The following is a 21,469-nucleotide window of genomic DNA, read 5'->3' on the forward strand; positions in this document are numbered from 1 at the left end:
AAGGCTGGTCTAATTCACAGCCGTATTCATCCTCACAGTATGAACAGGTAAATCTCCACTTAAAAATCTAAAGATGACCAGTTCCTAATTAACACTGGACACCAGACAAAGCAGCACAAATGAAAGTAATGTGAAACTTATTCCTATTCTGATTTTCAAATCTCGTGGGGAGGACTCTACCTGCTGCTCACAGTATGAAAAAATCCCCTATAACTTTAAAAGCAGTATTACATTAATAAATTAGTCATGGATGGATGGGTGGCACAATGTAACCAGTAGATGTTTGGTCAGACATTACATTGCACTGTAGTTTCATGTGTCCTCTTCTGACCAGACGAAAAAGACATTTTGTGGATTGTGGAAACATACTTAAAGTGTTGGTTTTGTTTGTTTTGTTTTTTTACCATAAATTAATTTTGTATGAATATTTTTCCTTTTTTGTAATTTTTGTCATATTTCGTAAAGGTACAGTACATATTTAAAGGTTAGGACATCTTTCTTGTTCAATTTCACTTTCTTCTCCTGTTACACCTTCTGGCAACAATAGCATGAGTCCCGGAATGTCTGCCCAAGTAGTGGGTGGCTTGTAATATGAACAAGAGGCTGCATGTTAAGCTATGCTGTCTTCAGTGGGCAATTCTTTTTGGATTTCTGTGTCCTAGTTAGGCTATAAAATGAACAGACACTTGGAGCGATATACTGAAGGTGATTCTACACAAGGTATTCTGTATTATTTTAAAGCCACAAGTAGTAAATAGTGACACTCTTCTTCTCAATAGCATAGACTGTTGTGTGTATGCCAGGTTGCTGTAGTAGTTGCCGAGACGCCATGTCTCCCTCCCCCATGGGCCCCAAGCCTAAGCGTTCAGAATAGATCTTTATTTACAGCGTAGAACTCGGAAACAGCTGGTCAATCCATTTAGCCTAAGGCCACTGATTTGTTCGTATTTACTGCAACACCTAAAGAAAAGCCAGGGTATTTTTTCTCTCTCTTTCCTATTGATCCAGCGCTTAGAAAATCTGCTCTGCTGTCTAAACACTATTGATCCCCCTCTCCACTGTGAGTTCCCGCAGAAGTGTATAAAGGGACTGGATGAATTGAAATTTCATTTCCGACAACTTGTTCCTGTTATTTTTACCCTTTTTTCGATGGGAAAAAACACACGCTGGCGGCCTGCCGCTCGATTCTGGTCAATAGCAGCCTGTCGGCAAAAATCGCAAGGCTTGTTGTGTTCATAGTGTAGCTTCACTCAGGTGCTCTACTATTGGATGAGTAATGGAAACCACAGCTTTAGGGCTATGAGACTGAGAGAGCAGTGAATGAAAAAGTGTGTATTTAATGTTTTTAATTACAAGTGCTGTACATAATGTTAATTCATATTACGTAATGAAACTGTTACCATATGGCAAAGGCAAATGTCAACATGGAACAGTACGGCCACATGACCAGTGGGAATAACCTTTATTTAATCATGTAGTTTAAAGAGTATGTTTAAATCTCATGGTATGAAAATGACACCTTTCTAGATCATTGTAATTGTACCTGCTTGGCAGTACTAAAATATAAGTTTAGAAAATGACACACAGCAGAAACATTAGAAAGCACAAAGCCATGTTTCATTTGTGTCTAAAAATGCTCCGCAGTAATTGATTCTTCTTCTTTTCTGGCATACAGACATCTGAAAAAAACTCTCAACTCCAAAAGCTGCAGCACATATGTGAAGAACTACAGGAAAAACTGAGCAACAGGGAGAGGATAGCAACAGCACTGGAAGCCGATCTGAGCTGGCAAAAGGAAGAACTGCACAGTGTGACCCAGAGGGTAGGTTGATGCAATAACAGTGTGAAGAGCAGCATCATGAAGCATCACAGTCCTACTGTTACCTGGCTTACTTTTAAACTTTTCTGCTGATGACAAATTCAATAATGGCTGACACACTCCTATAATGTTAAGCTCTACTACTTTGCAGAAACCTTGATTCAAATCCCAAACCTCAGTTGCATTATGTGTGGTGTTCGCATGTTTTCTCTTTGTAAGTGCGGGTTTTCTCTTGGCACTCTAGTTTCCTTCCCTATTCCTTAGTTGTAAATACCGGCTTGTTTATTACCTCCCTCTCATGGAATAAGTCAGCTCAGAAAATTAATACATTTTCCTATGCACAATTTACATTGGCAATTAAAAATAAGTCATGCCTTTTTGTATTCTTTATTTGTGTATTTACTTCATTTAGTTTAATCCTTATAATTAAGGAGATAATTAGTAATCCTTTAATCAAAATCAATTGTATTGCCAAAATCTCTGTCATCAGCGTTGTTTCCTGCTTACTATAGAACATGACAAACAAGAGGAGACTGTTCAGTCCATCAAGCCTGTTTGTTTAGCTAATAGTTAAGCTGTCCCAAAAAATGCCTTTTGTAACCCATAATCAAACCAGGGATCTTCAGTCTAATGCTGTCTCAACTGAGCTATTCCGGTATTTACTATCTCTCACCTGCTTCTCTCATTTTATAAATTGTAAAAACAAATATTACTTCTGTGGATGCTTTTGAACATCCATAATGTCCATTTCTATGCCATAATTCCATCGATTTTTCTTCTTCATAATCCCTTTACCTTTAAACACAAACATCCATTTAATAATACTAAACTTTTTCAGCTCTGTTCCATACTCATATCCACAAATAATTAATAAACATAATTAAGAAAAAAATATAATACATTTACAGAATTTATGAAATGAAACAGAAAAAATTGCTTTGTTGAAAGTAACAAGTATACCCCAGTTTCGCTGGGGCTAGCACTGCTGCGCCAAAAACAGTTTTTGTGAACTTTACTTATTGTTTCTGCACTGAGGTAGGTTTTCTTATTGTACTCTGATTTTCTCCCACCTGTTTGTTTAGATGGTTGAATTCCTGTACATTGGCTTGGGGTGTATGCACTGTATATGTGTCTGTGTGTGTGTACATAAAAGTACCCTTTAATGGACTGGCATTTTGTCCATGGCCTTCAGCTCCGTACAGCTCTGCAGTGGATAAGATAGTTCAGAAGATTAGTAAACAGATGGATGGACACAAGAAAACTACAGCAGAAATATGAAAGTATAAATCAAACACTATTGTTCTATGCCTGCTCAATTTTTTGTTGATCACTTTTATAAGTCTCTTTAAGTAAAGACGTCTGCTAAATGAGTAAATATAAACAATGGTGAACTGTATCAGACATTTTTTCATATAAATATAAAAAATCAATGTCAGGTTTATGAATTTTGTTTTAAATTTATTTTCACTTTGTCAGTTTAATTTAATACAGCATATTTGAAAAGAACACCATATGAATTTAGTACATTTAAAAGTGAAAACATTTTAAAAATTACTCAACATATAAATGATTTTACCTTATTTGTTGTTTTAATTCTCCTACAGGATACTTAATATTCTCAAAACATGAAATAAACTTCTTTAAGCTGGGACCAGTAAAATCTAATTCTAATGTTTTGCTGCCTTTTAGCATGAGAAAATATGTCAGGAGCTAAAAGATGACAGATGCAGACTTGAAGACCTTTGTGGAAATTTGAAGGCAAAGGTTGGGTGCCTTCAGGCAAGGTTGGAAGAAGAAAGAGAGGACAATTTGAAAGAAATGAACGAACTTCTCCATCAAGTGAGTTAATAGCAATGACTCGCAAGATATATAGATTTTAAACATCAGAAAACAGATAATTAATTGATGAATTAATTAATTAGTTTTCAAGCATTGGAGTGACACTGCATTTATGGCAGAATTGTGCTGAAATAATTTAGTGAAATATTCAGTATGCACTCTTTATCAATTAAACTATTGTTGGCTGCCATGTCACATGGTGTAACAGTTCATTTCTGCTTTCCAGTTATCATTGTTTAGGATGAGATGCTTGTGTATTTCTGATGAGTGGCTCAGTAGAATAAAAAGTAAAGAACTGTAATAAAGTAGCAGGGAATTGAAAAGTCCCTGTGTTTTGTTAATCTTTTTCATACATTGTAATAAGAAACTGAACTGTGAAAGCAGAGGTTTAAACTACTGTTAAATATAATTTTGAAATCAGTAAGCAAGAGTGAAATAGGTAGTAGTGATGAAGTTACTAATGTACATTTAAAATTAGTACTGGGTATTTTTCTGTTTTGTATTTGTGGGCTATCCACATATAATATAGTTGATATCTGTTTGTGATAACATAGTATGTGACCTATTTTGTAGCTGAATCATAAAGAAGAGATTATTGAAAAGCTGCAAAAGGAGCAGAAGAATCTACAGGATTCAATTAAAGCAGCTGAGCACAAGGTAACAAAGATATGTGTTGAATATGTTATATTTGAAGGTATCTGATAGTTATTAGAATTACCTATATTTTGTGTTTTATTTATGTTTTATTTTTTTCTGTCACACTTGATCGGGTAAGTCTGAGAATATTAGATATGTTATGCTGCATTTTTCCTTGTATATATTAGAACATTAGAACACTTTAGACGAGAACAGGTCATTCAGCCCAACAAAGCTCGCTAGTCCCATCCACTAAATTCTTCTAAATAAAACATCTAGTCAAGTTTTAAAAGTTCCTAAAGTCTTACTGTCTACCACGCTACGTGGTAGCTTATTCCAAGTGTCCATGGTTCTCTGTGTAAAGAAAAACTTCCTAATGTTTGTGTGATATTTACCCTTAACAAGTTTCCAACTGTGTCCCCATGTTCTTGATGAACTCATTTTAAAATAACAGTCTTGATACACTGTACTAATTCCCTTCATAATTTTAAACACCTCAATCATGTCACCTCTTAATCTTCTTTTGCTTAAACTGAAAAGGCTCAACTCTTTTAATCTTTTTTCATAATTTAACCCCTGTAGCCCTGGAATCAGCCTAGTCGCTCTTCTCTGGACCTTTTCTAGTGCTGCTATGTTTTTTTTGTAGCCTGGAGACCAAAACTGCACACAGTACTCAAAATGAGGCCTCGCCATTGCATTATAAAGCTTGAGCATAACCTCCTTGGACTTGCAAACTCTACACATTGTGCTTTATAACCTAACATTCTGTTAGCCTTCTTAATGGCTTCTGAACACTGTCAGGAAGTTGATGGCATAGAGTAAACTATTACTTCTAAATCCTTTTCATAAGGTGTGTTCTTGTTTTTCAGACCTCCCATTGTGCATTCAAATCTAACATTTTTACTTCCTATATGTAATACTTTACATTTACTGACATTAAACTTCATTTCCCACAAATCTGCCCAAGCCTAAATGCTGTCCAAGTGATTCTGTAGTCATTTAACGGATTCCAAATTATTTGACAATCCACCTAACTTGGCATCATCTGCAAACTTAACCACTTGTCACTTAATATTCCTATCCAAATCATTTATATATATTGAAAATAGCAGTGGTCCTAGCACTGACCCCTGTGGAACACCACTCTTAACATCAGCCAATTCTGAAGAGGTTCCTTGCGCCATCACCCTCTGCCAATTCTGCACCCATCTACAAACATCACCCAGAACTCCCACTTATTTTAGTTTGACGCCCAACTTCTCATGTGGCACCTTATCAAATGCTTTCTGAAAGTCCAGATAAATAATCTCATATGCTCCACTTTGATCATACCCTTTTGTTGCTTCCACATAAAATTCCAGCATGTTAGTTAAACATGACCTCCCTCTTCTGAATCCATGCTGACTGTTCAGAAAAACTCCTGTACTTGCCATGTGCTCCTCAATCTTATCCTTAATTATTCCTTCCATTAATTTGCCTGTGATGCACATTAAGCTTACTGGCCTATACAGTAGTTGTTTGGATCTTCCCTGTCACTCTTTTATATAACAGTATAATATTTGCAATATTCCAGTCCTTTGGAATTTCCCCTGTGCGTAGTGAGACTTCGAGCGGAGTGGTGGCTCTGAGGCTAGGCATCTGCACCGGGAAGCAGAAGGTTGCCTGTTCAAATCCCATAAATGCTAGAAGTGATTCCACTCCATTGGGCCCTTGAGCAAGGCCCTTAACCTGCAATTGCTCCATCCTGGGTATTACGTTAACCTGCATCCCGCCCTGCAAGCAGGTCCTCCAACTTGGAAGAGAAAATTTGGGGGTTGGTGGCAGGATTGGCACTCCAGCCACTATTAAAAAAATCTCACACTCTTCCATTCCATTCGAACTACTATAGTTTTAAGGTGTCACCCATTGCACGGCTGCACTTGGGTCCTAATTTTGGATACTGAGGTGGTTTGTCATCTGGTGGGTGCTGCAATGAACTGTATGAGTGCATGCTCCACCTCGTAGTGACGTCCTAAAAATATGTGTTAAGGGTTTATATATGTACTCGGTAGCCTCCTTAAGAACTCGAGAGGAAATATTATCTGGTACTGGAGATTTGTTTGTTTGTTATGCTGCATTTTGTATGCTGTTTATTTTTGTTAATATTGTAAGTAAGAATTTCATTGTGATTCCACATGACAGAGTTGTACCTGTTATGCTATGCAGCTTTAATATTGTTAGGTTTGTTGATCATGCCTAAAGAGTAATGAGTGTATCCTGCAAAAAGTATTTAAAACATTTTAGTAGATTACAAAGCTTAGTTATATATATAGTATGATATGACCTTAATTTTCAGATTGGTAATTGTAAATGGTTGTAAATGACTTGAAAGAATAAACAGGAGTCTATTTTTGATATTTAATATACTTTGATACATATAGCCTCTGACTTCAAAAGCTACTTTAATGAAACAAAACTCCAGATATATTTGTTTTACTACAAGTGCCAATGTTATCTCCTGACTGTAAGAAAATGATGGCAACTTTTGTTTTCAATTTAGATTGAGCTCGGCAAATCTCGAGAAGCTGCATTGCAGAGGCAGCTGCATTGTGTCGGTCGTGCACAAGAGAATGAGAGCAGTGAGAGAGACTGGGAGCTGTGGGAGTTGAAGGAGAAGCACAAGGAAGCCGAAAAGGAGTTGGTTCGACTCAATCAAGATCTAGAGGAGCTGCGAATGGAGTTAGCAGAATCTCAACAAGTTTGTGCTGATAAAACAAGGAGTTTCCACCAGCAGGGAGATGTTATCAAGAGACTGGAAACTGAAAGGCAAAGTTTACAAGATATAGTCAGAGAGCTTCAGACCAAGGTGACTCTCAGATCTGTCATATAACAATTCTGTTCTGTAGGTCACAGTTTCAGCCTTAAAATCTCCAAGCGTTGTTTTATACAAGGAACATGTAATGCTTTTACTTTTGTGTAAGCCTCTCACAAAAGTGGTTAGTGGTTGTGATAATGTGATAGTTATAATTCATAATGTCGCTGAAGTTCTATCAACTAGGGGTGTGTTCATCTATTCAGCCATTCTTAGTAAAATATTTCAGCACAGATTTTCTCTTCTATATAGTATGTTCGTAGTACTATATTTGACTTTTGAATATCAAGTATGATTCCTGTGACATATTCCTGGATTTTTATTTATGGAAGTGAAGGCAGCACCTAAAATGTCATTCTTAACGAATAAAAAAAACTGACATTATTTTGCAAGGGATGCACATTAACTGAAAAATGATTCTGTTTTTACACCTCTCTGTCAGTTCACAAACACACCTTAAAACAGGTAGCAAAAGTTAAAACATGCAAACATTAGGAGACTTTTATTGTTGGTTAACTCAGCATATACAAACAGATGTAGAGACAAGTTGCATTTCATCATCAGAAAATTAATCTTTTGCCCAAAAAATACAGGAAAATATTCCAGATTCTCTTCTATTTGATGAATTCTTGGTTCTCCTACTGCACCCTTACCACTTGAAGGAGCATTACAATGTTGATGAGCAGTAACTTGTTAATCAGATTTACAGACAGCAGCATGTTGTCGAAGCTGCTCTTTTTATCATCTTTTTAAAATGTTTTTTAAAAAATTATCAAAGTAACAAGGTATTTAGTGTGCATGTCAATTTTGTCTTTGCCTCTTTCAAGTATTCTAGCTAACAAAATGTTATGCAGAGGAGTCTTTTCTGTATTCCTTCTTTGTCACACTTAAGACATTGAAAAGGATTGTGTTTTAACCCTGCCAGTTTATCTTTCTGCTCATTCAAAATCATTCTTCATAGCTTATGACTCCAAAGAAAATTATTTTACCAGGACATATTTCCATGTGTATGTAAACTAAGATAAATGAATATGAAAATGTAGCAAAAACAGAACATATATGTAAAAAATCCATTTAAAGCATAAATCGCAATAACTTATTCAAATACGGAAATTTAGCCAAGCAACATAAATATGTGTCCAGCCATTCAAATGGTAAATCACAGTAACTTAATTATTTATAATGTTTAATACAAATGATTCTAAAGATATTTTCAATGAGAAATAGTTGATACAATCCCTTTATATCTAATCATAGCTATATAACTTTTGGTGTGTTTTTGTTCATCACGAATGAGGGCAGGGTATTCAGTAACAATCTCTGTAGGGTGCAATACATTGTTTTCTTTCTACTTGTCTATTTTTCCAAACTCTCTTTTCCCAGTATAGTGTCCTGGTGAACTGGAACCTTTCTTAAAGCAGGTAAACGGCAGGTGTTATGCCTGGACAGGAAGTCCTCACACACGCAAACACACACTATAGGCGAATGTAAAATCAACTGCAAACCAAAGCGCACTTGGGTTTGAAGAAGAAAGATTGGGAGTTTGAGAATGCTATCTGGTTAACACCATACTCCTTGATCAGTCACTCTTCTTGTTTTCTTCTTTTTAACCAAGTGTACAAATTCAGAATTAACCCTGTACTTTTGTACATTATCATTCGGTTATATGAATGCTCTCACATTTTTTAATTTTCACTTTTCACATGTAAGGAAAATCTTTTCTTCTGTAGGACTTTATTATAGCATATATGCTTTAATCAACTATACTTAAAAACTAGTGAGCATGTAAAAGAGACTAAATAGATTTCCACAAACCAAAAATGATCAATAAATTTTGCTGAATGTTCATTAAAATGAAAGCATACATTTCTGTTTTTTGGAAATCCTCCTGCTAAATGCACAACACTGTAAAACATGAAGTCAAACTACTGTAAAAAGAAGATGAAAAAATGAATAGATGTATACATATTTCATATCATCCACATCACATTGCTCAGTTGCTTTATTGTCACACAATAATTCTTAGTGGTTGTGATTTCAGCATAACTTAAAAGCTAAAATTTAAGGTCACGCTTTTAATTCAGCTTGTTTCCTAAAGAAAGTTTTTAAATGGAATGAATTATTGTGCTTGCTTTGTACAAATAATATATAAGAATCCTGTTTGTAGCATCTGGCATATAAATTGTAAGATACTGTCCTACTGTGAGTTATGATCTCCAAATCATGTTGACAAATATGTCTAAAGAAAATATTATACTGTACATTGATAGAAATGGAGTAGTACCAGGTCTTCACTGCTGTGTCAGCTTTTTGACTTCTAACTGTACAACTACACAAGGTGCTGGCAGTTAGCCAATGTGTCAGATTGCAGCTTCTTTTCCAGCAGGGTATGCTGTATGCTTCACAGTGAAAAAAATCATCTTGTCTACTGTACTGCCCTGTAACAGGTGGCAGAGATGATGCCTTTTGGTGTTTTTACTTGACATTTGAGTTTTTGTTTCTTTTCAGTTGTCTCAAAAAGAAGAGAGATTATCTACAGTCAGTATGGAATTGGGACCTCTCCGAGAAAGGCTGCAAACCCAAAACTTTGAAAACAACACACTCAGAGATCAGTTACAAAATACCCAGGATGCTTTGAAGAGTGTCTCATTGGAGCTACAGGAAGCAGAGGAACTGGTGGGCGCTCATATTCTATTATGATGAACAAAACCCATGATGATACTTCTGGTTTCAAGCCATGCTAATTCCTAAGTTGTTTTTTTTAATCTATTTTTCATTTGACCTGGTTATATAAACTGTGAATTAAACCTTCATGATTTTCGTCTCTAGTGTTAGCCACTGTTTAAAGACCTTGTAAATGCTTAAAGAAAAGCTCAAATTGTATCTTTATAGGTAAATCAAAATCTAGCCATTGTGATATCTAGCCCCATGAAACTCAAAAAAGGGCTTTAACTCAAAAACTAATCTATAGAATTAGGCCTTTAAACATAAAGACTGTCCCTAAAACTGCTAATCAGGTCTCTGACTCTTACACTCACAAAAAGTAGTTCTGGCCTGTCGAACAAAAACAAATTTTCTTTATAATATAATGATTATCCAAGAAAAGGCGAAGAGGGGTAGACAAAAACCTTAAACAGAAATCAGAAAATCAAAAAGCAAGAACATATAAAATCCAAAAAGGCCGAAACATAAACATGTAATAATTAGAGCTGAACAACATAAGCAAGAGCTAATTCCACAGCCCTGACCTATGGCCTCTAGATAGATAGATAGATAGATAGATACTTTAATGGATTTGTATGGGCTGGGGGCCCCATCCTCTTGGACTCAACATATGAAAGGCATGGAAAGCATTTGACAGAGTTTAATATAAGGTAAAAAACAAAATAATTATTTAACAAGAACATGCTAATGAAAATAAAACACAGAAAGAAAACAAAATCATATTCAATAACATAAAATGCAAACATAAATGACAAAATTAATACAAAAATAGTAAATAAACTAAAGCCAGGGACAGAGCCCTGTTCAGACTATAACACATATGTGATCTTAAGGACACTAAAATAATTAGTTATTAGTCTAAGATCAAACTGTGAGAGAACTTTTACTGCTGTTGAAATAATAATAACTAGTAGACGCCCGCTGTAGCATACGGCGAAGAAGAATAGGAACGGAAAACGGTGAGAAAGGAATTCAGAAATCAAGAAGAAAGAAATACTTCTTGAAAGATGTAGTTGTGAATAGGTGTTTTGCTGGAGACAACAGATAATGAGTCGAAAGATCTAATCTCGGAAAGAGCTTGAATTTGAGCTTCACCACCATAAACTGTAGATGTTGCCATGTATTGATAGTACTTGTGACTTGTTGTGATAACCCGACTTGCGTTGGAAAGAATAACAGGAAGAGCATCTCCAAATCTGTCCCAATGTGATGCAACGAAATCTACTGTCCTATGTCGTAGTGAGAGTGCATTGCCTTTGTCAACCGTTTGTGTCAAGAAATAACCCACTGATAGGAACAGGCAGTTGTCCCGGAATACAGATGACGTTGTACAAAAACCCGTCGACAGAGAAGATACTGTTGTTCATTTTATAACAAAGGCTTAGGAAACAACCATATAAACAACCATATAACGAAAATAGCAAGGAGCGAAACCAATGGCATTGGTCAAGAGAGTACCTTCCTGTAGCAGGCTACGAGAAAGACTCCCAGGCGCAGACATGGCCGAAGTGAAAGGTCACGTGGTCAGGCCAGATATTGGGCGGTGACGTGACATCAATGGGGTCATGAGAGATAAGCGGGGAACGCGGTAGTCCGAAGGAGGAATAGGACTCGAGAAAAGCGGCGTGGGGAAGGGCTTGTAAGAGGATGAATAGGAATCGAGAAATGCCATGTGGGCTGCGTGTGGATGGGACCGGGTTTGAGGAGGAAGCAGGACGAATCAGAAGAGAAATATATATAAGAGATAATGGTTGAACACAGTTGGGTTTTGTTGCAAAACCAGGGCCTGTATGTGAATACTTTACTGCTTACCTATATGTTAAACTAGACTTCTTCATAATATTTGTACCAAACTAAACATGCTGCATTTTTATCTTTGTGCAGGCTGTGATGTGTGCATAGTTATAGTCTTAGCAGAGGTTCTTATACTGAGTCACCAAGGCAGATATGTATGTAGAGGCTACTACTTTAAGTAGTTTATAGTTAAAAGAAATGGTTTTGCTTTGGTTATCTTCACTAGCAATTCAAAACACAGCACTATAAAAATAAAACTTTACAAGTTGTAAGTATATTGTGTGGATGTCTTTGAAGAAACAGAAGCAGTATTGTCATTTGTACAGGGTATAGTGAATTCATACATGTATGTCTGAAAAAGCAAATAACAATTCACCTGAAATACACGGGCTGTTAGAAAAAAGGGGTGGATGGAGACTGACATGACTTTTGCAAGGTATAAGACAGTTATTTTAGTTTTTACATGTTGTCATGCCTGTACTGACTGCATTAAATGACACTCATCTCAAATAAGAATAGAATTAGAAAATAGGAGTTATTAATATAAACTAGCTAAGGTCAAAATGGAAAATCAAAAATTGAAGAGACAAACTCAGGATAAGAAACCAAAATAGTAGTTAAGGGATGTAGCAAGAAAGTCAACATCCAGCAAAGTACTGAGTGAAAAGAACCAAAGCGTAACCAAAAGATGTAGTGAAAATACTGAAACAGTGCATAACTGGAATTCAATTATTAATCTCAAAGAACTCAATGTGAGAGTTGTATCCGCAAACTTGGACAACATGGATAATGCTGACCTTTGTACCTTTGACACAGAGATATCACATGTCAGACATACTTCTGCTTGACCTTACCTCACGATATAAAGAGAAAAATCTGAAACTGTTGGTGCTGCAGAAGAATGCATTTCATAATCAACTAAGTTGAAACAAAAAATAAACTTAACCACTGCATTCTTTGGCCTCCAAAATTCCACAAAGCGATGTAGAACTGTTTAGAAATATTAAAAAAATAAAAGGATCATGACAACTGAATTCAATCTTGCATACGTGATGTGTGTGTGTCCCAATTTAGTTCCCTGGATTATAGCCCCTTGAAATTTGGTTGACTTTGCCATTACCCTAAAACCTTCTGTTTGATGCCAGTAATGTACATGCACAAACTGAACTTCAATGGTGAAGTGTTTTTTGACTTATAGAATAACAAAAAAATACATGATGGTTTTTACTTTTAAATATACAATATGTGTGCTGTCTGTGCTCATCATTCACTTGTTTGCTGCTTAGGCCTATGGTCGTTTATGTTAGCCCACCATGTGCCATAACTGGTAGTATGCACACTAAATATTAGCCTCAAAAACTTTTTCTTTATTAAGCTGTTCTTATATACACATTTCTGTATATATTTAGTACACCAGCATTTTTTTTAATTTCTCAATAGTGAAGTCATCTTGTTACACAAACATATTTTGTGATGCCCAGAAGACTATTTATTACACTTTCTGACTAATTGAAGTATACCAGCCATTTAAGTACTTTTTTACTTTATAATCATGGATTGTAATGCTTGTTGAAAAATTCATTTTGTGAATAAAAGTATTTTAAAAACAGCTGGATGAAATAATTACACTTGTGAAGAATGAAACTTATGAAGCATACTATATTTGTAATGATAATAAAAAAGCAGGTTGACATATAATGATCTATATAGAATAAAGCAACCTTGCTGTATTAATTTAATAATTTACTTTCCTTTGTTAGGATTTTAGGAAGGGTTTTTGAAGACAGAGTATTGAATATAACTCCTGCTGTTTTTCATTGCACAGATTGTTCAGATGGAGCACAAGACAAATGAGGCACAAGCCGACCTGGCACAACTGCAGCAGCAGTACTCCACCTGCTACTGCCAGGTATGTGAGAAATATAGACAAGTTTTGCCTCCATGGTGAATGCTTGATGGGGTATTAGCTTAATTCATATAGAATTTGCTTGATTTTAGCATTACCCTAGAAAATATTTCATATATAATTCCTTTTTTATATAGTAATCACTATGAAACAGCTAAAGTTGTTACAAGGTACAGCATATCAGAATATTTATCTATCCATTTATCAATTTTTTTCACTTAAGGGTCATGAAGAAACAGGTGCCTATCTTGCACTTGTTATAATTCAGGGGGATTTCTCCAGTGCCTGGGGTGATATTTGAGCCCAGGACATTAAAAATTGTAAAGAGGAAGTATTGTTTACATTTCTTCCCTAATGAATATACAATGATGTGAAAACGTATTTGCATCTTCCTGATTTCCTTAGGTAATGAAATTTGTTTAAATTGAATGTTTTCAGGTCTTCAACCAAAATCTAATATTAAAAGAGGATAATCTGGGTGAAGGAATAATGCATTTTCTTTTAAACCTTAAGTCATTCATCAACAACAATTGACAGTGAAGAAGTAATTTCTCCCAATCATATCAGCCCAATTAAAGGAATTTAAATTAGAATCAGCAAATTGAACACAGATTGGCTTGATTAGAGCTAGCCCTGCTCATTCAGTATAAACCTCAGTTATTTTGACTGTAACCATTAAGTTGCAACCAGATGGATTAAACTAATGCTACAATCAATGAAGAGATCATGAAAAAGTCAAAATATCTAACAGAGTGGAAAGAGCTACAAAACCAAATGCTCTAGGACTACACCTAACTACAGTGAGAACCTTAACATTTTGGAACAGTAGTGAATCTTTTCCAAAATTAGTTGAACAGCCAAAGTTACTCCAAGAGCACAGCACAAAATCATTCAAAGGACTCCAGGTGTCTCTTGTCTTAGTAAAGCTTCACATTCACGACTCAACAATCAGAAAGACCCTGGGCAACAGTGGGCTTTGTTGGAATGAATGCTTTCAAATTGTGCATTACATCTTTTGTAAAGAAGCTTGTGCTAGTCTGTACAACATTTTAAGGAACATTTTAAAACTATTGCAGGATGTGCCTCCAACAAATGTTATTTTTCTAATGTAACTTGACTTATGTAATGTCCTCTTTCTGACACTGTGGTTGTACTGGGTACTTTCAAAAAAATACACCACATCCTTAATGCTTTAGATAGATAGATAGATAGATAGATAGATAGATAGATAGATAGATAGATAGATAGATAAGGCACTATATAATAGATAGATAGATAGATAGATACATACTTACTTTCTTTCTTTCTTTCTTTCTTTCTTTCTTTCTTTCTTTCTTTCTTTCTTTCTTTATTAATCCCAAGGGGAAATTTAATGAATAGTGTAGATTTCAAGTTTAGGTTAAACACAACTAAAAAAGTATTGGGATTTATATGTGTAATCCTAACAGAACTCAACATTTTATTCACCATTTTAATTGCCTCAGCTCATTGCCTGGAGGATAATAATGAATGCCTAACATTTACGTGGTATTTTTCATTGTATTTTAATGTTTGTTTTCTCACTGTCAGCTAGTACAGGAAGAAGAGAACTGTTCAAAGTTAAAAGCAGACTTGTGCAATGTCGAGGAAGAGAAGGACAAATTGTCAGTGCAGACACTGCAGCTTACCAATGAGACAAAGCGACTGGAGAATGAACTTGTGGTACTAATGGAGAAACACAGAGCTGCACAGGACGAGGTAATCACAGTACACAAGACTTACTTCTATGCCTGACCTAAACCTTGAACTGTAACTTGCAAGAGATGCCAACTCGGCAGGCGGCAACAGAATAACAAGAGCTAACCACTGTGATCTCATGAAGCAATATTTTTGGGCCGTTGTTAAAGCAATTACTTTGCAAATGACATTTTCAAATGATTTCCCCTGGGTGGCAAGAAAAAGCAACAAGATGAAAATAAAATTGATTTAAGCAGTTTAGGAAAACTGTTTGTGTGTATCTAAAAAGTGAATGATTTAAAAAAAAATTGTTAACCTCTCCATATTTGGGAATGTACAGTAATCATTTTGCAAATGTATTGATAAGAGCTAATTTAGGTTTAATTATTGCCTGAAAACAACTGTAGTTCTAGTACTCTTTTTGCATAAGGTTCTTTACTATCCCCCTATTGCAGAATCATACATACTGTATCAGTTTTAGGCAAACTGAGAAATTTAATCTGTAAAAATGATTTTGTTGCTGTTGGTAATAGAAATGCTTAGAGTGTTAAGTAAAAATGTGACCTTTTTAGAGAATATGCAATGTTACTAGTATTAGTTTACAAATGTAAGCTAGTATGACTAGGGTGGGATTCACATGAAGAATTAACATATTTAGAAAATGTAATACAGTAATCCCTCCTTGATCGCGGGGGTTGCATTCCAGAACCCCCCGCGATAGGTGAAAATCCGTGAAGTAAAAACCATATGTTTGTATGGTTATTTTTATATATTTTAAGCCCTTATAAACTCTCCCACACTCTTATAAACATTTCATGCACAGTTATACAGCATAAACCCTTTGTATTCTCTTAGATATTAGGTAAGATTCATTGAAATTATGTTTGTAAACACACTGTTTATATACAGTAAAACCTAAATATTATTTTAAAGATATTGAGTGTCTTCGATATCACAGATGTTACATGTTATGTTACAGTCATTACAATAGACAGGGCACCAGCAATAAATACGTACAATGCAATAAAAATAGTATACAGTAAATGTGTGTACAGTGACACTAAACTTACGTACATGTACTAAGTACTGTAAGTAGAAAATTAATTATGGTTACTCACCAACAATGACACGATGACTTGTCCGATAACGATGAGTTTAGTTTTACTGCACAACAAAGGAGAGCGTTACAGCTCTTCAAAAGGAGCCTCTTCAGGTGACTGTGTAGCACCGCCGTTGTTCTTCTTCCGGCAGTCTTCAATCCAAATCCCTAAAGCAGATTCCATCCAGACTACTGCCTTATTACATCCACTTGCAACTCGTTTTGCACCCTAGATAAAAGGACACTGCGGCCGTAGATCTTATATTCTTTTCCTACTTTTTAAATAAAAAGAATCGTAGCCTCATTGATGCCGTAATGGCGTCCTACAGCGATGTAGCTTTTCCCTTCCTTCAACATATCCAAAACTTTTACCTTTTCGGCAATCGTTAACATCTTGTGTTGGCGCTTGGGCACGGCCCCTGAAGCAGTAGCAGGAGCAGATTGTTTTGGAGCCATAATGAAGGGCTTGACTACGCACAAAGATAAATACAAAAGAGCACAAAAGTTAACTCTTTACACAGCGAAGAACGTTGATGCTGAATGAATGAGTGAGACTAGACTTCCTGGTTAACGTTGCGGAATCGAATTTGGCACTCCGTCGCTGAGCCATTCAGCACAAAGGAAACTTAACTGCGTGCTCTGATTGGTTAGCTTCTCAGCCATCCACCAATAACGTCCCTTGTATGAAATCAACTGGGCAAACCAACTGAGGAAGCATGTACCGGAAGTAAAAAGACCCATTGTCTGCAGAACCCATGAAGCAGCGAAAAATTCGCGTTATGTATATTTAGATATGCTTACATATAAAATCCACGATAGAGCGAAGCCGCGAAAGTCGAAGCGTGATATAGTGAGGGATTACTGTATACACAAAGTAGTAGTAGAGTAGTTGGTGGACATTGACATGTGGATCTGTCAGTCCTTTTAACCCTTTCCCTATTTGTCTTTTAATGTTATTTGGCCAATCCTATAACAAGTGTTTAAAATGGCCTTCTACGTAGAAAATTAATTTGAATTGTTTGAGAAACTCATCCCATTAATAAAGATGTAACAAATATGTAGTGTCTCCACTGCACAGATGTATTTCTATTTTTTTTTTGTATTTTTATTTCTTTTAGTAAAAACACTTAATAGGAACTATTTTAAAATTGACTACATTGTGGTATTGATATTAATATACAGTAGTTTATCGCCCCATTTATTATCTGCATGTTGGGGTGTCTATTCTTTACCATAAATATTATGTTTGATGTTTACTTTGCATGCGATGCTATAGGTCCCAAGTCAGCTCTTGTGTGCTTGTAATCTCAGTGTCATACACTGTGTAACTAAAAATAATATAGTTATTTCATTCATTTCTCCAGGTTGTTAAAAAGGAGCAAACAATCCTAAAGCTCACTACAGATCTGAAAACAACTGAAGAAAGCCTAAGAGTATTACAAGAAGAGGTGAGAGAAATACTAATAGGGATTATGTTTTGGGGGGGATCAAGTTCTGGGTGTAACTCATTATCAAAGTAAAGGTCATGATTAAAGACATAATAATAAAATGTTATTATACGTATTTATTCTTGTGAAAGAGTACCCAGTTGGTATAAATTTGCACTGCACGGCACTGAAAATGTGGCATTGACTAGCTGTATATCCCACCCTACTCTCCTTTCTTAAAGCTTCTGATGGGACTTTGTATTGTCCAGAGCCATCATGGAGTTGACTTTGCTCCAGTAACCTCTCTTCAGTTGTGCTGCCTCACATTTCTTAATTATAAATGATAATAATTCTTTACATTTATTTAAATGTAAGTTGAGTAGTAAGTGCTTTTCTTACTACTCAAAGTGCTTTACATAATGTGTGGGAGGCCACTTCAGCCACCATTAATGTGTAGCATCTTCCTGGATGATGCGATGGCAATCATTTTGCACCAGTACACTCATCACACATTAGCTGTTAGGTGGTGAAGGGGTGTGAAAGGGATAGCCAATTAGAGACAGGAGATGGCTGGGGGGCCAAAATGACTAGTCCGTGGTGGGGCAATTTACCCTGGACATGGAATGTACCCTACACTGTACAAAGGATGCCCAGGGATCTTTAATGACCACCGAGAGTCAGGGCCTCAGTTTTATGTGTCATCTAAAGGATGACACCATTTTTACAGTAGAGTGTCCTCATCAGTGTACTGGGGCACTGGGATCCAAATATAGACCACAGGGTAAGTGCCCCCTGCCTGGCCTCACTAGCACCTCTTCCAGCAGCAACCCAAGCTTTTCTTTGATGGTCTCCCATCCAAATACTGCCCGGGCCTAAACATGTTTTCTGCGTGTGTTTCCCTGCCAATATCCTCAAGATGTGTGTGGTCGAAGGGGTGTGTATTTGTCCAGTGATGAAACCCCACCTTGCACCCAGTGCTGCTGGGATAGGTTCCACATCCCAAAACCTTGAATTGTATTTAACATGTATAGATGACTTGAGTTGAGGCCAATATTCAGTGGATGACATCCACTTAAATTTTATTGTTAGATGACCAGGTTGCTTCCTTTAGATAAACCCAGTCCCCTCATTCATCAACTTAGCAGCTGCAGTTTAAAGTTTTTAGTGGCTGTTTATTCCATAAAAGTAACAAAACTATTAACTCTATAGACACACCTAACTTTTGGCATTTCTGGCCTTGAATTAGTCATTTTAGTCGTGGCCTAGTTGACAATTCAACCAAGATATCAAGGTGCCTCATTCCACCAAGCAAGAAAGCTGCTCCCCATCTCCATTCAAGGTTTTATACTCTAATATTTATGTTATATGCATTTAAAAATGTAAGTATTTCTTTTGTGAAATAATATGATTATTTGAAGTAGTTGTTAAGTTTGGAATTAATGAAAGAATTATTTTATTCCCCTCAATGAGCCCATTTATTCTGATATAAATGTTTTCTTTGCAAAACAGTTTGGGCACTTAATGCTTGGGTGCTACCATACATCCTTCTTTTAATGTAAAATTTTCCTTTGGTCAGTAACTAGTGTTGTCAATAAAGGTCCACTTGCTTTAGTAAATCAGACAGCTCTGTCACTCACATAAAAAGGGCTATTTTAAGCTCCTTGGAACTTTTTCAGATTGCAGTGAATAATGGATACAAATCTGCTACATTTGCTGTTTTTTTTTTTATCATTAACGTGTCGGGCGGTTGTCTACCGGATGCTTATGAGCACCAGCAAAATGTTTGTGATGTTATTTATTTATGTCTACCTCTCAATTATTCATTTGTTTATTTATTCGTGGTAGAACTATCTGCAATAGGAAAGTTCAGTTTTGCTGAAGGGCATATTCCCCCCACAAAGAGAAGTGAAAGACGCATCAGCCTTGTTAGTAATTGCTTTATGTAGCATTTCCCTCAGCTCACAGAGATGTCATTTTAATATGAATGGACAGCTGAAAAGAGAAAGAAAAAGCACAATTCTAGGAGGCTTTTTTTTAATAACTTTCCTCTCCAAAATAGGAGAATTTGATGCATTTGGCGGTAAATTTCAACTTAGAGATTGTCCTTCTCATTCAACAGATTTTTTTGAAAGCATTCCTAACTAGTGCTTTTATTTTTAAGGCAGAGTTGACTAAATAACGGGCCCATTTTAAATGGTGCTTGGTTAGAAATATGACGTTTACAAGTACAGAAGACTTGTTTCATATTGAAGAGTTTAATATTGTTGTGCACTTGAACGTGGTGAAACCATTAATAATTACCTGAATCTGAACATGTTTAGTGTCATAGGTGGGTTTTGTACCGTATGAAATGGTGCTTAGTGGTAAATGATGTTGTTTTATCAGAGCATAGTCAGAATGTTATACAGTTATTTATCTGTTTGCGGGCTTAGAAATTCTATGTAAGCAAATGTGTATACAAATGTAAGTTAAAACTAAAATTTTCTTTTGGTCAATTATTATTGTCAAGAACTTTACATTTTAGTAAATGGGATGTCTTCTTGGTTCAGCTTGCCTGGATTGCTCCTGAAGTTTAAAGACATAATGTTAAGGTTATTGGGAAAGTCCATATGGAAGTGTGTGTGTGTGTGTGTGTGTGTGTTTGACTATACATCTTCATTTAAGGTACATGCCTGCCTTGCTTTCATTAAAGTTGTCTCCTCCTCTAAAATATCTCCTTTTTATAGCAAACATTAAAATGATTTTATAGGTTTAGTATGACTGAAGTACATGAAGATCATCGATGTCACAAAGAGAGTCCAAGGTTGGGATAGAACCTGTATGTCTGTACTTTATTGTTCGGCTTTGTAGCTTCCCTTCTTCATAGTCTTCCTCAACTGTTCAACCTATGATGTAACTTGGTGTAAGGTGACCATGTATATATTGTGCTGTAGAAGGAAAGCACAATCAAATGAAAAACAATGTATAAAAGTTCACCGGTTAAATTCTAGCAATTGAGAGAATGTTCTGGTCTCTTCTAATTGTTTCAAATGATTTTCTTTCTTTATAACTTTTTAAAAATATATTCCTATCTTCTTTTGAAGTTTTCTTTACATGAAACCGTCACTTAATTATGGTGTGTTTTACACAGAAAGTAAAACGAATCACTGAACGGTAAAGAATATGCACAGTGTGGCATTTGTCTAATTAGTCCCTAGGAAAATTCAGGATTTTGTTGGGTTTAAAAAATATTGTTTCCATATGTTGAGAATCTCTCACTCATTGATGTTTCACATAAACATACAAGAGAATATCCATGTAAACTGGAACATGAGAAAGAATGACAGAAATGTATTTATCGCACAAAGAAAGCAAGAAGGAAACCTTTATTTTAAATGTTACATCTTGCTCCATTAAACTAAAACAGCTGCTTTTTTATTTAGCTGACATGCCTTTTTATTTGTTTGTCCATTAATATTATCATCACTGAGTCTGATGGCATCTGAATAATATAAAGGTTAGAAAGTTTTTTGGCAGACTTAATATTTTAAAATACAGCAAATTGGTGCAGTGGTTAACATTGCTGTTTGCAGCTCCAAAACCCTGACCTGCGAAGTAGCATGCATGCAGTTAGTAAAACTCCAAGTTGGTTAGTGGTATTTACTTGAAAAATACTCTT

General features: G+C 35.8%; 1 protein-coding gene across 1 annotated transcript in view; it reads left to right on the forward strand.

The window, feature by feature from the left end:
• The window catches only part of LOC120534874 (polyamine-modulated factor 1-binding protein 1), a 373,314-nt gene that overhangs the window by 254,859 nt on the left and 96,986 nt on the right, over positions 1 to 21,469 (forward strand). The window contains exons 11-18 of the mRNA XM_039762390.1: positions 1,676 to 1,822; positions 3,509 to 3,658; positions 4,232 to 4,315; positions 6,834 to 7,139; positions 9,654 to 9,821; positions 13,489 to 13,572; positions 15,139 to 15,306; positions 17,749 to 17,832. Of these exons, the coding sequence (XP_039618324.1) occupies positions 1,676 to 1,822; positions 3,509 to 3,658; positions 4,232 to 4,315; positions 6,834 to 7,139; positions 9,654 to 9,821; positions 13,489 to 13,572; positions 15,139 to 15,306; positions 17,749 to 17,832 (1,191 nt within the window). The remainder of the gene's footprint in view (positions 1 to 1,675; positions 1,823 to 3,508; positions 3,659 to 4,231; positions 4,316 to 6,833; positions 7,140 to 9,653; positions 9,822 to 13,488; positions 13,573 to 15,138; positions 15,307 to 17,748; positions 17,833 to 21,469) is intronic.

This window comes from Polypterus senegalus, chromosome 9 (genome assembly GCF_016835505.1).
Source record: "Polypterus senegalus isolate Bchr_013 chromosome 9, ASM1683550v1, whole genome shotgun sequence".
Classification (NCBI taxonomy): Eukaryota; Metazoa; Chordata; class Cladistia; order Polypteriformes; family Polypteridae; genus Polypterus; species Polypterus senegalus.